Raw genomic sequence first — 21,419 nt, 5'->3', positions numbered from 1 at the left:
GTAAACAACTTGAATTTCTATTTTAACATTACTACCAACATTAATACATTTGGAATGTGAAGCACAATGGGTATGGGATGAGTTCCCATCATCCTTGCGAAGAACTACAACGTGAGAGAACCGCACATTGGTCGATTGAAGCCCACACATTCATGTAGAGCATAATAAAAAAGACAGAAAATCGAACATGGAAAAGTATAGAATTACCATTTTAACTTCCCCTAGAATAATAGTAACTCCAAGGAGAACCTGTGCAGGTATTGGATAGTGCAAACCTAACCCCCTTCTTAAAAGTCTGAAATCACTTCTTGTTAACGAGAGAAGCATTGAATGGCAGTGGAACAATACCAAATTACCAGTTGAAGTCGAGACCTCAATACGTTGGTAAGCCAACTGTTTTGCAGGCGTATAAGCTGTAAGAAGTTGATCAAAACCAACACCCCATCGACCTGTAGAGCACAATTCGTATATCCATGTCGAAAATGCCACCAACATCAGTATATTGGTAAGTTGAATCTTAACGAACCGAATTCCCATCCCCCTTACAAGGCCATAACCAATACATCTATAATTCTCATCATTTTGAGATGCAAAATCCCACATGTAGTTGTAACAAAAACGAGAACACTGACATTCATATCCACTCATCAGTTTGGAATACCACTCTGCCTTTAGGATTTTCTCCTGAACTGAGAAGCTCTCGCAGGCATCAGATGTGAGGAAATAAAAGTGCAAGAAGAAGCAACTTGCTGAGAGATAAGTTCTAGAAATTCTGGGAACGGAAGTTATATGCACTAGAAGAATTTTAATCCCATTTAAAAGAATTTGAAGCTCGTTACCTTCTTGTATATCAACCTTAGCCATTAATAACTCTGCATAGAAAACACTTGCAACAGTAGGAAAGAGTATACTTCCTTCACCGTCATTCGAACTCCAAGCGGCACCCTCAGCCATTTTAACAAGCAAAACATTCTTCAGCTTCAAAATAGAAAATGCTTCTCCCCACATCTTCTGCTTTCGATCAAACAACTTGCTATAGTCACAGTGCTCACCCTTATTGGCAAGTAAAGTCCCAATCCAATTCGCAAGCAACAATACTAACTGATACTCATCTTTAAGAACAAAATCACGATAGGTAATTGTACAACATAAAATTCACAAGCACCATCAAAACATAAAGACCTTCCCATAAGTTCAATATCTCTCCTGCGATCAAATACTCCACCAGTAAAGTTGAAACAGGGACAAAGAAATTTCTCACTAGCCATTTGGTGACTGCCAACACCTTTGTTCTTGAAACACATAATATCCCATTGAAGCATTTTAACAAACAGCTTGCCTCCACCAGCAGTATCACCATTCTTAACCAATACATTTGCAATTGAATCCATAAAAGACCAATTGAATCGATACCCATCCCTTAAACCTAACTCATAAACAAACTTCCTTTTGGTATCATCAATCAAAACTGACCTAGCAAACAACTTCCCACGATCAAATATGGAACGAGTAAATTCAAGGTGGAGATAAAGATAGATCTTACAATTCAGTTTGAGGTGAGTAATCAAATCCTTCGAGCTTTCCGTTTTACCGTCATTCATCTTATCAGGTCTGACTGGATTTAACTTGGAGAACTCCATTATCTCTGGGTTTTCAACTTCTTCAAATAGTAAGCTCAAACCCGTAAGTGAATCAGCATCTTCGGTTTCAGCAAAGAAGAATTGAGGAATCAACTCCAAGTCAAGAGAATCAATATCTTCTTCTTCCAATGGTGTTGACGAGTTTCGGCTCAAATCGGTGAACTCTGAGTCAACCGAGTCTTCTTCCACCAATTCTTCGATGTCCATTTCATCCTCCACTTTCATTGTTTCTATAACCTCAACAACTTCGACAGAAATTTCCTCCGATGTTGGTACATGAGTTGGTGCAGTAGTTTGGAGAAGTGACTCCAGCTTCCTTTCTGCATCACTGATGAGACCCAACAAATTCAGGAAATTCTGGTTCCGATTTGGGGAACTAACCAATTCTTCAATATAGTACTTCAGTCGAAGATTACTTAATACCACCCTTGCAAAAGAAACTTCCAACGCCGACGAATTCCCCATGGATCGTGGCTGCTCTGATCCAATATCGTGCTCCTACGACAAGATTGGATAGAGACTTTGATGAGACCATAGTAACCTCCTTGATTCCACTGAACCAAAGCCTAATCGATTAAAATCGACTCTTTTGATTATATTTTTCATAGCCCTCTCTCTACAGACTCCATGGCTTATAAAGCCTCACTACACAGACCTAAGATCTACGACTAGAAACCCTCTAGATGGTTACATCACAACCACCTGTTACAACTAACATTTAACTACTAATTTAACAGATTAAGCTAATTAACTGTAATTAATTACCATTAACTACAATTTAACATAAAAGGCTAATGACAAGCCAATATTGGATACGGGGCATCCTCCCCTTAGGCTAGGGATATGACACTGGACCAGTAAGAGGAGGCAGAAACACTCTAATAAATTTGAATCCTTCTGGGTTGATCATCCGGCTTTTCATGATGTTGTTCACAATTCTTGGAATTCTAGTCAAAACAACACCATATGCAAAATCAGTTGTTTGGGGGAAGACTTAAATTAATGGAGTAGAGAGGTTTTTGGTAACATCTTTAGAGTTGTTGAGGATATTAAGGAGAAGTTGTCGCAGGTTCAAAAAGAAGCTCACATCAGAGATACTATAACCGAAGAGAATGAATTATGTACGAAGATTGAGAACCTGAACTCTATGCAACAAAAATATTATGAGCAGAGAAGTAAAGTAAAGTGGATTCCGAACATTGACAAGAATATTAGAGCCTTCTATTTATTTGTAATCCACTGAAAGAAGAAGAATCAAATATCTGCCATTAAATTGGCTGATGGAAATTGGACCACTGAACCAAATGAGATAGTTAACTCTTTAGTGAAACATTTATCTGACATGTTCAAAAGAGATCCTGATGAAGAGAAGTATACTATTATGGTTGAAGCTCCTTCACAGATTGATAAGGAAAGTAATGATAAAATATACATGGTTCCTACTTCGGAGGAAATTTGGTTGATAATCAAGAGAATGGAGAGTCTTAAATCTCCAGGCCCAGATGGAATGTCACCCTTATTCTTTAAAAAATGTTGGAAGCTCATTGGTGAGGATGTCTCGAAAACTATCAAAGACTGCTTTATTTCTGCTGCCATTCCTCCAGAGCTCAATCACACCAACATTGTGCTGATACCTAAGGTAAAAAGTCCTTCTACTCCAGCTGAATATCGTCCCATTTCCTTAACAAATGTCATGTATAAAGTAGTGACTAAGATTCTTGCTCAGTGACTGAAAAGCCATCTTAATGAACTAGTCGACAGAGCTCAATCTACATTCATTCCCGGCAGATCAATAACAGATAATATTGTGGTAGCAAAAGAGCTTTTACACTCTATGACAAACTCTAAATCTATTATATGTGCTTTTGCTCTTAAGTTAGACATTAGATGTAGGATCAGAATCTCGCAACAATTATGTCTCAGCGAAATTATCAATGGTACGGCACAATAGTGTCGCAGAACAAATTCAGAAATGACGTCACCAAGGATCATGAGAAAGATGTGATAGTCCTGCGAAAATTAGAGAGCTTGCGAAATTAACATTTGTAAGGTTGCGAGAATGTCGCAAACCATATCCGAAAATAAAGGACAGATTAGCTGTCATCCACTATGTATTTCCTTATAAATAGTCATTCGAGTTGTAAATGAGAGAGAGATCTTTTTGAATAAGAAACAAGCAAATAGGAGAGAGAAAGTCCAGAGCAGAGACCATTCTTGATTTCTTTATCTTTCTTGTAAGAAAATTTAAATATTTATCAATAAAATTAAGAGTGTAAACCTAAAAATAAGTTGATCAACAATGAAATCATATGAGGGGTGTAGTGTAGGATTTCCTGCAACTACATAATGGGGCTAGAAAAAGGGAACTTGAAGATCGAAAGTTGAAGATTGTTGATTGAGAATATTCAAATCAAGAAAGTGATTAAATAAATCAGTGAATCAGTTAGAAGAAAGATAAGTAGAATTAATGAAAATGGCAAAAGATTGGAGTGTAATATGATAACAAAAAGCTTGATAAATGAATTCCATGAAAACATCAAAGGAAGAATACATAAACGAAATTTTGAAGGAAAGAAAGTTATGGCGGTAGAAAAAACATCACCCTTGAAAGATTGGGAAAAGCAAAAAATTGCATTCATGACGGAAGAAATACCAAAAGAAAATTTGAACCATACATCTCCGTTGGTCATCACAGTGCATATTACACGAAAAGAGAAGGATACAATAATAAAATCCACTGGATAATGGATGTTGAACAGAACTTTAATCGATACAAGAAGTTCATTTGATATAATATTTTATCATGCATTCCGGGGAATGGGATTTAAAGATGAAGAAATGTCCAGTTCAGCATATTTTGTTCACGGCTTTGGAAAATCCACAACAAAACCTAAAGGAGAAATAGTGGTACGAATTCCACTTGGAGAAATCGAAACATACGTAACATTGTGCGTGGTGGATATGGAATCGCCATATAATATGTTATTAGGAAGATCATGGATACATGCGATAAAAGCTGTGGTATCAACGTTGCATCAGTGTATTAAATTCCCCACTCCAAATGGAATAGGTGAAATTAGAGGAGATGTTGACAATGCAAAATTATGTCATCAAATTGAAGTAAAACATTATGAAGAACAGTCAAAAAAGAAACAATTTCGCAGAAAATTGGCAAAGGAAGCAAAGAAGGAAGAAGAATTTAGAGTATATATGATAAGGGCAAAAGAAGGCAAAGGAATACCCAACGAAATTTCGGAAGAAGGGGAAAGACCCATAAAAGCAATAAAAGAACCAACACCAATGGGAGAACCTAAACCCAGTTACACTGTTGCAGAACCAACAAAAGAAATAAATATTGGGACTGTAGAGAAGCCTCTAATGTTAAGAATTGGAACCAAAATGGATATAGAAGAAGAAGAAGAACTGTAACTTGTTGCGAGAATATAAAGATATTTTCGCAGGAAACATGGATGAGATACCAGGAATAGATCCATCAATTGCTTGCCACAAATTGGAGATTAACAAAAATGTGAGACCATTTAAACAGAGAATAAGAAAAATTGCAACAACTTACCATTCCCAAATAGAAGAAGAATTACAGAAAATGCTTGAGGCAGGAATTATAAGAGAAGCTAAATACCCAGAATGGATAGCGAATATGGTCATTGTCCCAAAGAAAAACAAGGGAATCAGGATTTGCATAGATTTCACTGATTTGAACAAAGCTTGCCCCAAAGATAGTTTTCCGTTACCGATATTCCTCAAATGGTGGAATCGCAGCGGGAAATGATAGGGTATCATCTTTAGATGGGTACAAAGGGTATAACCAAATTCCTCTCGCTGAAGAAGATCAAGAACATACTGCTTTCTTTGCCCCTAGAGGTTTATATTGTTACACGAAAATGCCATTTGGTTTGCGAAATGCGGGAGGAGCGACATATCAAAGAATGGTAGAGAAGGTGTTCGCAAAATGGATACATAAAACATTAGAAGTATACGTGGACGACATGTTAGTAAAGAGTAAAGAAGCTAAAGACCATGTACAAGACTTGAGGGAGATTTTTGAACAAATGCGGCAGTATAACATTAAATTGAATCCTGAGAAGTGTACTATTGGAGTTGCATCGGGAAAATTTTAGGCTACATTGTATCAAAGGAAGGAATACAGGTTGATCCAGAAAAAGTGCAAGCAGTTCGTGACATGCCAACACCAGCAACAATAAAAGATGTACAGAAGTTGAATGGGCTTCTAGCTTCGCTGGGGAGATTCATTTCGCGATCATCAGACAAATGCAAATATTTTTTCGATATACTCAAGAAGGGTGCAAAATTTAAATGGAGTGATGAATGTGAAAAGGCTTTTCAAGGAATCAAAGAACATCTTATGAATACAACTATTTTACAAAAGGCAGAACCAGGAGAAGAATTATTGATTTACCTTGCGACAACGTCGCATGCATTAAGTGTTGTGTTATTGCGAGTAGACGCAGGAGTGGAGAAACCCATTTATTACATTAGCAAAACTTTTAATACCGCTGAGAAGAATTACTCAAAGATTGAAAAGTTAATCTTAGCATTAGTTTATGCATCATTTAAGCTCCGCATATACTTTCAAGCACACAAGATAAAGGTATTAACAAAAGTACCAATTGAATCAGTGATGAAGAATTCTAAAAGATCAGGAAGGGGAGAGATGGAATGCACAAGTAGGCCACTTTGATATTAAATATGAAATTTTGTCTTCACCAAAATCACAAGTTGTTGCGGATTTCTTGGCAGAATTTCCTTTAGAAGAAGATGAAGCAGTAGAAGAAATGATGGATGTAGAAGAAGAACATGGAGATCCAAAAGATTTATTAACAGAACCAAATAGATGGGAAATATTGGTAGATGGATCATCAAATGGAGAAGGAAATGGAGTTGGAATTGTTTTAATTTCGCCAGAAGGAATAAAGATGGCTTTTTCATTCAGATTGGAATTTGCATCCACATAATGAAACAGAATATGAAGCTGTGATACATGCTTTAAAATTCGCAATAGAAATGAAACTAGAAAATGCCAGGATCACTAGTGATTCGCAGCTAGTTATTCGCCAAATAAAAGGAGAGTATACTACAAATGAACCATCCTTGAAGAAATACAAGAAGCTGGTTGAAGAATTATCAGCGAAAATCCCAAAGATAAAATGGAGGCACATTTCAAGAAAGGATAATAGACTCGCAGACGCTTTTGCTTTCATCTCAAGCATGATGACAGATCCAACTGCGAGATGCATAAAAATACAAACACTTCTGTCACCATCATCAATAAAGAAGAGGAGAGATGTGGATGTGATGATGATAGATAATGAAAGAAGAACAAATAAACAATGTCGCAGACTGGAGAATGGAACTTCATGCATATTTGGCGAAAGGAGAAACACCAAGAAATAGATTGGAAACACACAAGTTAAAAAGCCGAGCAACGAATTATGAATTAAGAGATGGGTTGCTATACCGAAAATCCTTTAGTGGACCATCACTCAGATGTTTGACACGAGAGGAAGGAGAAAAGGTGCTGAAAATGTTACATAGTGGAGATGCTGGCAATCATAGTGGAGGAAGATCTTTGGCACATAGAGCAAAAATGCAAGGTTATTATTGGCCATACATGCATGAAGATGCAAAACAAATATCAAGACGTTGCGAAGATTGTCAGCGACATGGAAAGAAAATACATGCACCAGGAGCACCATTGTCATCTTCAACCAGTGTATGGCCCTTTGGAAAATGGGGCTTAGACATTGTGGGGCCATTTTTACCAGGAACTGGACAAAGAAGATACTTAATAGTCGCAACAGATTATTTCACAAAATGGACAGAAGTGAAGGCAGTACAACATATTCGCGACAAAGATATCTTTACATTCATATTCGAAAATATCATTTGCAGATTTGGAATTCCTGCACAGTTGGTATCTGATAATGGGAAACAGTTTGAGGGGCAGAATATAGAAATGTTACTTAATGCATTCAAGATAAAATGTGGAAAGTCCACTCCTTTGTATCCACAAGCTAATGGGCAAGTAGTAGAAGCAACAAATAAAACAATTGCAGATATATTAAAGAAGAAATTGGAAGGACATCACAGATCATGGTGCGAACAAGTACATATGATGAACAAGTACATATGCAGTATGGGCTTATAATACAACTAGAAGAGAAGCTACTGGAAATGGAATGTCACCTTTTTGTTTAACATACGGAGTTGAAGCGGTGTTACCAACAGAAGTTGTTATTCCGACAACAAAAAGAGAAGCTTGGGAGAAAAATCTTAGTGCGGGTTTAATTTTAAACAAACTTGATGAATTAGAAGAAAGAGAGAAAAGCTTTACAACATATGGAGAATTATCAGCGAAGATTAGCTCGAGAATATAATAAACGTGTCAAAATACGTGAATTTCAACCAGGAGATTTAGTTCTGCGAGAAACACCAATATATCAGCGAGAAAATGGTGGAAAATTAGCGAAAAAATGGGATGGACCTTACATCATTAAGGAGATAGTTGGAACAGGAGCTTATAGATTAATGGATCCAGAAGGAAGAGATGTTGGTCATAGATTAGACAGACCATGGAACAGGTTGTTTGAAAAGATATTATCAGTAAGAAGCTTTGAGAAGTTATGAATTCTGAAAGAATAATTGCAGAATTACTCATATCAAAAGAAGATCATGATGTGCGAAATTGTCGCAGAGATAACCACAGAACAATGACATAAAAGAAAGGGGCGAACCTTTATGGCGTACACCCTAGTTCGCGAATAAAATTTCGCAAGAGGCAAATGTAAGACCTAAAGTACGTCATATTAGGGGGTACCTGTTACATGGCTCAGGGAAAGGCTACACCGCCACCGGAACCTGAGTCATGGAGATTTGGGGTCAATAAAGCCCATCCGGGAGAGGCACCTTGGATTCTCAACTTAAGCATATGACTTAGGTTGGGCGACTAAGGTAATAAGGACTCTCCCAAGGAGTGCAGATCTGATCAAGGCCGAGGTACACGGTTGAGTCAAGGTGCCGGGGCGTTTGAAGCGTCCTTGCCATTCTTGACAAGTCTTGGCTTATACTGCACTCGGCCTGAAGAAAACCCCACTTAGGGTGCAGTCTCGTAACCATAAGCCCTATAGGAAAAGGGATAAGAGGCTGCAAAACAACTGGTTGTTGTTAAGACTGGATGGGAGGAGCTAACCTTGTATGGTAGAAGTACGCCTCCTTGAAGGGGCAACCAGGGGGAGATAAGGGCGGCACCCTCCATTAGGGAGCTGATAAGTGTCTTAAGACGCAAATGTCATGAGGCTTTTTATTCGCAAGGATATTAAGGCTTGTCATATTTGTGCAACAATCCTGAAGAGGCAATAATACAAAGAAAAAGATAAGACGAGATCAATGGGTTTTCGCATGAAAGTGCGAAGACGTCCTGCGATTTCATCGCAAGACGGCAATGTCATGGGGATTTATTTTCGCAAGAATATTTAGGCCTGTCATATTGTCGCAACATTCCTGAAGAGGCCATAATACAAAAGAAAAAGTTAAGACAAGATCAATGGGTTTTTGTATGAAAGTGCAAGGACGTCCTGCGATTTTGTCGCAATGACAAGAGATGGCATAATAAGACCTTTAATTAGGAAGGCAAAATAAGACCATATGATAAAACAAATTAATGATAAGCATTCATAACAGATTATTTTTTGCAAGAAAGATAATGAGAGGCAAGTATGGGAATCGATACACAAGAAGCATTATCTTTCTTATCAACAAAATATTAAAAGGAAAAGTTAATTCCAAAGTTATTGAAAAATGTAACTTTCAAAAGTGATAAAAATAAGACAGTTCAAGAAAACAAAGCTAGATAAGAAGCTCAAGCTTCAATATTAATGTCAGTAGCAGGAGATGACAGAAATTCTTCGCCAACATTCTCGCAAGCTTCTCCTTCATTTCGGCTTTGATCTTCGCCATGAAATGCATCTTGATTATCGCCAGCAATTACTTCTTCAGGAGAAATTTCTTTCTCATTTTGATTAACACCAGCAGATACTTCTTTAGAAGGAACCTCTTCTTCATCTTCCAGGAAATTATCTTCTGCACCGCTTTCGTAATCATAATCACTATCAGCAGGACGGGGAACTTCATCATCATCTACTTCTAGAGGATCAATTGATGTAGGAGGATGAGAGTTGGACAGTAAGATGTCATTTACAAGGACTTCATCCCGGAGATGAACTTGGCGAAGAAGTGCTCTTTGATGATTCCTATCTTGAATATCCTTAAGATAAGCAAGATAATCAAGTCTTCTTTCTGCTCGGTCGCGAGAACCAGTAAGGGTAGAGACGAGCAATGCATTTTCTTTGCGAGTTTTAGCATATTTAGCCTCCAAATCATAAATAGAAGAATGAAGATTCTTCTCAGACTCTGCGAAAGATAGAATACAAAAGTTTATTAAGATAAGGAATTCAGAGAGATATGACAAAGAAAAGATAATTAAGGCAGTCAAACTATTATGACTACCTTCCTTTCGCGAAATAAGGTGTTGAATCAAGGGTAGACAACTATTCTCCCAATGGTCCATTGCGTCATCAAATTTATCTCCAACTAAACCTTTAAGTCGAGACTGAAGATTTTTCTCTTTAGAAACAAGAAAGGCATTTTTCTTCGCAAGAGAAGAATAACATTCTTCTAATTTGGATTATTGTTCTTTAAGATGATTTTCCTTCACACTTAAAGCTATTCTACCTTGAATGAGTGTATCTCTTTCAGCGATAGATGATTTTGTTACTTCTTTAAGTTCATTTCTCAAAGAGCGAAGAGATTGCTCTTGGTCATCACATACTTTTTGGAGAATATTAAGTTGTTGCGAAGATATCGCCATCTTGTTTAAATAAGTACGCTTCTCTTGAGATAAGGTTTTATTCTCATCTGATAAAGTTTCCATCCCTAAATTAGATTTAGTTAAAGAATAAGAAAGACTAGATACTTCAGTACTTAATAGATCTTGTCTTTGAACTAATTGGGTATTTTCATTGGTAAGATTATTTATCTGATCAAGAGAATATGAATAGAGGTTATCTAATTGGTTATATTGATCCATCAAGATTTCTTTATCAACACGGGCTTCTTCAACAGCAGATTCAAATTGATATCTCTCCATTATTCGTTTCCGATTTAATGCTTAACATGCGAAAGAGGGATTTAAAGGATAATTAAACATGGGAAGGATAAAACCATCGAAAAGGCAAACTAAAGACATAGATAAGGAAATCATACCTCTTAATTCATCATTCTTCTTGCGAAGATTGTCACGATCCAACAAAACATTCTGAAGCTTCTGATTTTCAAGATGAAGAGCATTACATTCTTTTTCTAAAGCTGTCTGCGAAGCAGCTCTGCCAGAACCCAAATGCTTGCTCAGAATTTTGCAAACATTAGACTTAATGGGATCAGTAGAAGACTTCTTGCCGTCATCCAGAATTTCAGATAAAACTTTGAAAGCAATATCTATCCCTTCCACGGTCTCTTTTGACAGAGGAAGAGACTTGGGTAGAGAACTGGTAGAGACAGAAGGTTGGGAAACATTCTCAATGGGAAGAGAAGAGGTTTCATTCGCAGAAGGATCCACAAGGGGAATTTCAATCATAGAAAGATCAACTGGAGAAATGAAATCAGAGGCAGCATTTTCGCGAGTTGGAGATAAAGATTTATCTTGCGAAGATGTTGCAGGAAATTCGGAAGAAATGAAATCAAAGGCAACATTTTCGCGAATTGGAGATAAAGGTTTATCTTGCGAAGATGTCTTAGGAGATTTGGAAGAAATGAGCAGGTGGAAGGGAACAGAAGTTGGAACAGTTTTAAGATGGCGAGATTTCTTGTGAGGTTTATGAAGATCTTTATCACCCTGCGAATTACAATCCAGATAAGAAACAGAGGCAACAATATTGTTATTAGAAAAAGATAGTTTTTCTTACTACCTTCTCATTCGCAGACTTTCTTTTATGTGCGACAACCTTATGCTGTGATTTGGGATTGCTAGGGTTCTGAACTGTAAATTTAGTGTTGGAGCCGCTTTTGCTGAAATAATAAGAGTATGGGAATCACATAGACAACATCAAATAAGGCAATAAACAAGATCAATTTCAAACATATCAATTCAGCAAAACTCATAAAGAAGAAAAGAGAAGACTAACCTTAATGAATCCATGAAAAATAATAGCAGGGAGATTGTCTCGAAGAAAATTACTAACTATGGAGATCTAGTATGAAGATGAAGAAGAACTTAAAAAGGTTGAAGAAGAAAAAAGAAAAGTTGCAGTAAAGGAATTTGCAGGAGAACGATGAAGTTGCAGAGAGAATAAAAGGAAAAAGAAGAGAGTGAAAAGGAATATATATAGAGAGGGAATTTTTCCTCGAGAAAATAAACACGGTTAATACGGAAAGATATAAGCGGTTAAAAAGTAACGGTTACAAAAGACGTGTCGAGAAATAAATGGAAGAATGAATACGTGTGATAAATGCAGAATATGAAAAGATAAGCAGTTGCGACATTTCTCACATCATTCTCTACTTTGCAGAGAAGATATGAGAAGAGGCAAGATGTAGGATCAGAATCTCGCAACAATTATGTCTCAGCGAAATTATCAATGGTACAACACAATAGCGTCGCAGAACAAATTCAGAAACGACGTCAGCAAGGATCATGAGAAAGATGTGATAGTCCTGCGAAAATTAGAGAGCTTGCGAAATTAACATTTGTAAGGTTGCGAGAATGTCGCAAACCATATCCGAAAATAAAGGACAGATTAGTTGTCATCCACTATGTATTTCCTTATAAATAGTCATTCGAGTTGTAAATGAGAGAGAGATCTTTTTTGAATAAGAAACAAGCAAATAGGAGAGAGAAAGTCCAGAGCAGAGACCATTCTTGATTTCTTTATCTTTCTTGTAAGAACATTTAAAGATTTATCAATAAAATTAAGAGTGTAAACCTAAAAATGAGTTGATCAACAATGAAATCATATGAGGGTGTAGTGTAGGATTTCCTATCTTAAGTCACTGTCTTAAAATTTTTGGTATAGTAGGGAAAACACATGATCTGATTATGAACTGTATATCTACGACATCGTTTTCAGTTATAGTTAATGGTCAACCTGAAGGGTATTTTCTTAATGGTAGAGGATTACGTCAAGGGTGTCCACTATCCCCATATCTATTTATTCTTTGCTCGCAAGGTTTATCTTGGATCATGAGAACCATGGAGACCAATGCTTTATACAATGGATATAGGATTTGCAAGTATGCCCCGACAGTTTCCCACCTTATGTTCGTTGATGATCTTTTTCTGTTTGGTACCTTGGATAACCAAACTGTGAGTACCCTAATGGACGTTCTTAACATCTACGCTGCTTGGTATGGTCAATGCGCAAACATGAATAAGTCAGCGGTGTTATTTAGTAAATGTGTTGATGATAATAGAAAATTTGAAGTGGCTGATTTTCTGGGAGTTCAACAGATGGATAACTGTGATAAGTATTTGGGGCATTATCTTTTGAAACCTGCTCACCAGAGTGTTTCCTTTGATTTCCTTACCGATAAGTTTGATGGGAGTTTGGCGGGTTGGAAAGGTATATTTCTATCTCATGCTGGGAGAATTGTGTTAATCATGACAGTCCTGGGGCTCATCCCGCCGTTCTTCATGGCCACTTCCATTATTCCGAAGAAGATTCTAAAAACTCTCACTAGAACTATGAGGAATTTTTGGTGGGGTCATAACAGGCAGGAAAGGGAAATGCATTTTATCAAATAGGAGCAAATGGAATTGACTAAGGATCAAGGGGGTCTAGGCATAAGATCTCTTCGGAGCTTAAACAAATCTATGATAGCAAAATTAATTTGGAAATTATTTGAAGATGATGACTGTCTTTGGGTGCAGTTAATGGAGGCCAAATACTTAAAAGGAAACAGTTTCTGGGAACTTAAAAAATCTTCAATCTGTTCATCTACTTGGAATGCAATGCTTAGTTGCAGAGAAGCTATGAAAGATGGTTGCTGCTGGAATATTGTCGATGGTGAAAGAATTAATATATGTCATGACCCTTGGATACCTAAATTACAGAGTAAAGTCCCTGAATGTATAACTGAAGACCATGGTGAGATATCAAGAAGGTAAAAGACTTAATGATTGTAGGTGGACGAAGTAAAGCTGCAGCATCTCTTCAATCAATCTGATGCTCAGAAGATAATGGATATCTATTTACCAAATGATACGGAGGACAGAAGCTCTGACAAAATGCTTTGGATTCACCACCCAACAGAGTCTTTTCAACCAAATCTTTCCTCAAGACCATTGCAGATATTCATCCCAATACTTCGCAGAATGCTGAATTCCCATGGAAGAAATTCTGGAGGGTGAGAAACTTTCAACCCAAAATCCACTTATTTCTCTGGAGATTAATCAACAATGGTCTGGCAGTAACATTGGGAAACATATTAGGGGGGTAAATATGGACTGCAGGTTTTGTAATGTTGAAGTTGAAACGATAAATCATCTTTTTTTGAACTGTCAAGCCACTCATGCAATTCTCTTTGCTTCCCCCATGAACCTCATAATCAACACTGCTGAGGGGAAGACTATTAGAGATTTCATCATCAGCTGGTTTAATGAAGGGGACAACCACTCCAAGCTGAAGATGGGTGCTTGTATGTTCTGGGCTATTTGGAAGTCAAGAAATAACATCACCTTCAACAAGGGAACTTTCAACATCCAGAATATAATTACGGATGCCTTATATTGGTTTAATCTGGAGGGCAGTACTTATGAGATGAATGATTGTCCTACAAAAATTAATTTCCTGGAAGCTCAGAATGATCATTGGCTACCTCCGCATGCTAATGTTATTAAAGTTAACTTTGATAGAGTTGCGAGGCCTAATGGTTATGCTTGTAGTGCAGTTGCTAGAGATTATACGGTGATTTTCCAGGGCTGTCATAATAAGATGTTAGACTATTTATCTGCAGTGGAGGCGGAAGCCCATGGTGCATTACTTGTAGTGGATCTTGCCTTGAGTAGGGGATTCAAAGACATCATTCTAGAGGGAAACTCACAAATCATATCAATTCCCTCGGGTTTGAGCATTACCAGTACCCTTGTATAATAAGAAACTGCATCAGTAGATTGAAGGGTATGTTAAATCTTTTCAACTCTGTGTCATTCAGTTATGTCAAAAAGGAAGCCAACTCTACGGCTCGCCTTTTAGCAGCTCATGCTGCGTCAAACCACTCGTCTGAGATGTGGTTATCTTCCCCTCCTTGTATTGCTCAGCATTTCGATTGTGTGAGCTTTTCTTCTACTTATTCATATAACTCTGAAGTATTCATACGCGTCCTAACCCAACTGCGAACCTAATAAAGCGTGTAATATGAGAATCATGGGGATTGAACATGAGGTCTCGTGCCCCCAAGGGGATGTCAAACCATCGTTGTAGGCGTCCGTTTATGAATATAACATCATTATATCATATTTTGTTCACACTAAAACATTCTCTTCACCTTTAAACCCCTATACTTATACAAAAATTAGTCTTTTATGAATATAAATATTTATTAATATGTTATCAGTGTTGCCGAATTCTGTGTATCGAACCGATAACTCAAAAACGAATTATACACGTACGTATGCCATTCCAAATTACTTCCGAACCACGAATCGTTAACCGCACTTTTGATATTTGATTTTTACAAATCCGAATTATACATATATGTATGCCCGTTCGTGCGTATGACGAATCCCGTATTGCTAACTAGGGTCAACCATAAACACCTAAACTTACAATTTCATAGCCTAATTTACATCAGGGATCTAAAAGCACGGTTTTAATTGACAATAAGACGAACAAATAGAAGTTTCTTAAAGACAAAAGGCCCAGAAAGCTGGTTTTCGAGATTTTCCTGAGCATGCTTTTCTTGGATTCTATCTTTCGCCACAGTTGTTTTTACTTCCATTTGAAAGTATTGGAAAAAGAGGGACCTTATTCAATAGAAGTTATGTAGTTCAGTTTCTTAATTGTTGACATAAAATAGTTTATTTTTTCAAATATTTGACCGAAGCAAAAAACTGTTCATATAATAGAGAAATATGAAAACAGTATGTGGTGTTAAAAAACAAAAATAAAGATGGTTTAAACGCTTAACTTTGAATCGTTGGTTCAAACCAAAGGATCCGATTGAGACAAATGGATCCTATTTTTATACAATCAGGTCCTTACTCTTAAGTCTTAACAGGCATTCATTAACCTTCCCAAGGAAAAACAGAAAGGTACCAGAGACAAATATTTTTTTTCAAAAACGAGATCTGACTCTGATTAAAAGTCAAACAGTGACCAGTGACTTGAGGCAGAGGTTATCCAGTTATTAGAAGAAAATAAAACTAACAAAAGCCACATATATTTATTTGACAAGTAGCAAAGCCATCGAGTGAACTGCTTACTGCGGGGCATTTCTTTGATGCAGAAGTTTTCTTATGAAAAAACATGTAAAGCAAAATAATTACACTGGACAAAGAGATGACGGGATCAAAGCTATTCTAACTTTATCTAAATCATGTGACATAAATTTTCTATGAGCAAAATCATGTATGACTAACAATTGAGTATCAAAAGATGGTTCGTACTCATAGATGAGGCTACTCGCACGGGTATTGCATATGTAAATTGACAGAAAGAGCAGTTGATATATTAATGCTCATTTAAAACAAATTATATTCATATCTTTTTCCTAATCATAAGTTGCTTCATAGAACTGAAGTACCATAAGAAAGTGACTATTGGCCGCATAAACTCCTCTAAGGTCAGTTCACTTTCTAAAGAATATAGATGTTCAACTTGCTATACTATGGCCATCTGATAAAACAACAAATCATGACGAAGAATCTGTCTTCTTTCTATATTTTTGTTTTTGGTTTTCGATTGTTTTGTTATGTCAGCATATTATGGAGAGTCGAAAATGTGAATTACTGAAGTAATCAAAACAAGAAAAATCATACCTGATAATAAGATATTGGTCTCCATTAATGGTGACAACAACTTTTGAGAGCCTCCCACAGTTGGATCTGAAATGAACTATATAATAATAGAAATTAAATAAGATAAATACTCATCTAAATGCCTCGATGATTGAGACCCATATCTAATATCTAGATTTTCTTCTCCATAAAAAATAATAACAGAAAAAATATAAACCGATAAACTGCCAAGTCCATAAACGTCACTAATCAAAAAGTCAGAACAATCACCAAAATATCAAACAGTATTACTGCAAAAATAGATAATTCATGTTTACGCTATAAATTAGAAAGTCAGCATGTTCTGGTTCTTGACAGAGCTTGAAATGCATAAAATTAAAATGTTTGGTAGCTCAAAAACCGGTCTCTTGGTACTTCAAAGAGGCGAATGTAATCAGCAGCCCACTATCAACAGACCTCCATGTCCCGGTGCGTTATATAAAAAATGCATTAATCACTCGAACACTTATGGAGCTAGCAGTGATCAAACCTGGCTCAAAACTAAACATTCGTGATATATTTCTTCTCATTGTACTAAAAAATTATGGTGGTGGAGCCCATTTGCCGTCTTTGAACTTTTCGTAGAAGCTGGAGCATTTGGACACAACATAGAAAACTGCAGGCCGAAACAAAAAGGAAAGAGAATTAAATAGAAGTGGGGAAAATGAAGAATTACACTGAAGTTATAGATGACAATTGGCAGATCAATTTTTAGGAAAGGAAGCCCACCTGGGATTCCAGGAATTACAAAGTTCGGCTGCCCCAGAACATCATGAAGCATTTTCTTTTCATTTACCTTGACCCAGCTAACAGAAACTTTGCCTAGGAAATAACAACAATGAAGTTAGCTTTCTGTAAGTAACCTTGCTGTAGCTGCAAGTGCGAGTATATATTTTGCAAGAGCTTGCAATATGACGTAACAAGAACCCAGCCGATTGGAAACAATAACAAGTGCATAGATACTTCTGGCATCATGTTTGATGATAAACTTACTTTTAAGGTAAGAGGGCATAAGTAAGCTCATGGTCATCCTGATGGACCATAATGGGCCAACAATGACTATCACCCAAACTCTAGTACTGTAAAGTTCATATTTACAACCCAGAGTCCCTAGACATCAAATTTGAAAAAATTTCCTACCTTATTCAACTAATTAAAGATAATGTTATAATTATGTGAAATACTTGAGAGGAATATTGGCTATCGGGAATACATAGCTCAGTGAAACTCTCGACATAGAGGTGAAGCCGTCTAAGAATTCAACTTTATTTTCTTCCATTCCTAATACTGTACCTTCTTTTTTTTGCTGATTGTTGGATCAACAAAATATTTAATGAAAAGTACTGTGAATATGTCTTCCCACAATAGCAAACAAAGGACAATTCCGGATGTATATTACCTGCTGAGGTGCTTTCAGTTAAACTCGCACTTGCATCTTTCTCTTCTTCAACAATGCTTTCTGCAAGAGAACCAGCACTGTCTTCTAAGAGATGCCGAAGATATTCCGTCTTTGACAAGGGAGATCCAGATCCAGCCTGATGCTTCAATTGGTTAACAAACATTTGGAATACGGAATGCCAATTTGAATTAAATTTTAAATCCAACACATTCATGAAATAATAGTTAATCTTAAATTTACACACTATACACCAAAGCAAAGACATCCAAAGTTGGCCATACCTCATAATACAACTCGATAGTTTCACGGGTGTAAACATGTTCTGTATCCCATGGTAATGGTGGAGAAGTTTCTGAAAACATGTTTGAAGCTAAGGACATCAAAAATTACTTAGATGCTACTATGACATTCAATTGCTTGAAAGGAAAGAAAAATGCACACAGCTTATAAAAGGATATCATATCAAGGTGATTCGAGAACATGTCAACCTCACAAAAATCCTCAATAAAGTCACTAGACATTACTTCTGCGTAAAGAAGAAGAACAGGCCAGTGAAGAATATTTTGTTTATCCAATGTTGGCTTCACCATTCCAGTAAGTTCTTGATATGCAGCCTTCCCAATCTTCAAATTTCTCTTTTCAACTGCAGAAACAATATTCTGCAGAGTCGGGGAAGATATCACATTAGACATAATGTTCCAAGATACGGTTATTTCTGAAACCACAAATGACACAATAGGTTGAATACAGAAGTTAGTTCAACTATTTTGGTAACTCAATCTAGCTCTAGCAATTTTCTATAGATTAATAAAGCACAAAAGATTGCTTAATACGATCAACGTACATGTGCCAAATTCACAGCAGGGGTATTTTTGAAGGTTCCTGAAATGAGGGGCATTTATCTAGTTACCTCTTTAACATTATGTCTGATTCTACCAACTACCCAGAGTTGCACAACACATAAATTGTAAAGGTTAGAGATAGGAAAAGATGCTGACCTTAGCTGCAGCAATTGCCTTTGAAACTTGAGCATCATGGTTTTCTCTTTCTAATATTTTTGGGTTAATTTGCTTCTCCAACTTCTTTAGTTCATCGTTACTAGGAGAGTGTTCAAGCCCTCTCCGACAGAACTCTAATGCTTCAGTAAATAACTCTAATGAAAAGGCTGCTTTAGCAGCTCTATAGTGTGCCTATCAAAAGTTACATTCCTAAAAATGTTTAATACAGATACCTCTTTTAAGGAACAAAGTAACTCAGAAACTGGCAGATTCAGAAAAAATTAATTATAACCTTAACGTTTGAGGGAGACAGCTTAATTCCCTCTTCAGCATCATTCAAGGCACGCCTATAATTCCCAAGTAGTAGATTCACGTGAGAGCGATTTGAGAAGACAATTGAGGTATCAGAGTCAGTTAACGCCTTTTGGTTAATCGCTCGAGTGTAGCAATCAATTGCATCCGAGTAGTGCTTTTTGCCCATCTTAACATACTCATTGCCTTTATCCTACATCAACAAAAAAAAATTATAATCTTAATGACGTAACATGAGTTAGAATACGGGCATCCAACTCAAAACCAATTGGCAATCAGTGGAAAGGCCCGAAGGATTATAAACCGCAGGATCTTAGATTGCTCAAACAATGTGAGACTAATAATCTCAACACGCCCCCTCACGTGTAGCCTCGTTGGGTCTAACACGTGGACAATTAAATCGGGTGACGCGGAGTAAAGGCGCGGTCAAATGACTCGTCGCAAATAGCATGCTCTGATACCAAGTTAGAATAGTGGAGACGCCCAAAAGATTATAAACCGCGGAATCTTAGATTGTCCAAACTTATGTGGGACTAATAATCACAACACCATGTACTTTATCCAAACAACCTAGAAGCAATCCCTTGAATTACGTCAGCCAGACTGAAACATTATGCTCCAAATAATCTATCTATCAACAAACATATACATAGAGTTCATATTAAACCTAACTTAGAAACTGTCCTAGAATCCGCGGAGCAGAGATTATATCCAGAGTCGAGAAAAATGTAAATTAAGCCGAGAATTCAGAAATAAAACAGATTTTAAACCTTGTATGGCAAATACTGGGGTAGTACTATAATACTGGATACTCTTAAAAGAGTTGCACCATGGAAATTTCTCTTTACTGAATCTGTAAGTACACAAAAATTGTGTAGTAGATACAACTTGAAAGAAAAAGAAAGAGAGGACTAACCTTGAGTTCGAAGGCAGATGATTTTTTGATAGCAGCAATGGCATCTAGGTCTGCTTTCTCGTTTTCCGTTAAGGGTTCTGCGCCAGGCTCCATTAACAAAGCCATGATTAACAACAAACACTCTCCAACTCTTCCACTCTCTCTAAAAAGGGGCAAATACAGCGTTGGAATTTTGAAGGGTCCGCACGCTCGAAAAGGAATACCTAGCCTAATTTAATTAGGGCCCCGAAAAACAATTAGTAGCCTCCCACTAGAGGACAAAAAAGGTCATTCAAACCTAATTTGAGTCACCCCTTAACCAAAATATTTTTAAATGGCTAAACTGCCCCTGAATGGTTAGTATTAAAATGTAATTAAGTTAAGTTAATTAGTGTGGTTAGATTATGTTAGATTAAAATCAAATTTTAGAATCAAAATTTGATTTTTTTTTTTTAGTTGAGTTGAGAGGAAGAAGAGGAGGTTTTAAAGGAAAAATTAGGGTTTTTAGAAATGAGTAATTCAAGTAGGGGAAATGATGTTGGGAAAGGTTCAAGCAACAAAGATGATTGTGTTGATGGTAAAATTATCTTAAATTCTCCCATGGATTGGATATATGTCACAACACAGAGAAAGAGTCGTCAATGTCGAGGGATGTATACCCCAACGACTCTGTAAAGTCGTCAATGTATTGACATCAAAAATGACGACTCAAACCTGCAACTTTTCCAGGTTATGAAAAATCGTCAGGGTAATATGATATACCCTAACGACTCTTAGCTTGGGTCAGAAAGAGTCGTTATTTTGTGTGTTTATACCAAGACGATTCTGAATTTTTTTGGGACAGAGAGGCCGTTTGTTTTCACCTGGGGTCGTTGACGTTTAAAAAAGGGTCGTTCATAGAGGATCGTCGTAGGTTTCTATATTGTGTTAACGACTCTAATCTTGGGTAAAAAATATGAAAACCAGAAATATGGTCGTTATCTTGATCATCATATACCCTAACGATTTTTTATGGTCTCTACATGCATATGAAAAATCGTTAGGGTTTAGGCTTGTCGAATTGACGACCCTTTTACCGTAACTGAAATTT

The 21,419-nt window shown here is 36.8% G+C and overlaps 1 protein-coding gene across 2 annotated transcripts; it reads right to left on the bottom strand.

The window, feature by feature from the left end:
* Window positions 1-16,896: 16,896 nt before the first annotated feature.
* On the bottom strand, window positions 16,897-20,529 carry LOC113358521 (tetratricopeptide repeat protein 4 homolog). 2 transcript variants are annotated; one of them, XM_026602117.1, is made up of 8 exons: window positions 20,351-20,529; window positions 19,415-19,627; window positions 19,123-19,314; window positions 18,583-18,783; window positions 18,406-18,486; window positions 18,125-18,266; window positions 17,455-17,547; window positions 16,897-17,341 (listed from the first exon to the last, which is right to left on the bottom strand). In XM_026602117.1, exons 1-8 carry the CDS (start codon window positions 20,453-20,455, stop codon window positions 17,268-17,270), a joined length of 1,101 nt encoding a protein of 366 aa, XP_026457902.1. In that variant the 5' UTR covers window positions 20,456-20,529; the 3' UTR covers window positions 16,897-17,267. The 2 variants fall into 2 exon arrangements, with proteins under 2 accessions (XP_026457902.1, XP_026457903.1); XM_026602118.1 differs by having other exon boundaries at window positions 18,125-18,260.
* Window positions 20,530-21,419: the final 890 nt, after the last annotated feature.

Source organism: Papaver somniferum, chromosome 3 (assembly GCF_003573695.1).
Source record: "Papaver somniferum cultivar HN1 chromosome 3, ASM357369v1, whole genome shotgun sequence".
Taxonomy (NCBI): domain Eukaryota; kingdom Viridiplantae; phylum Streptophyta; class Magnoliopsida; order Ranunculales; family Papaveraceae; genus Papaver; species Papaver somniferum.
This window is presented reverse-complemented; position numbering and strand designations above follow the sequence as displayed.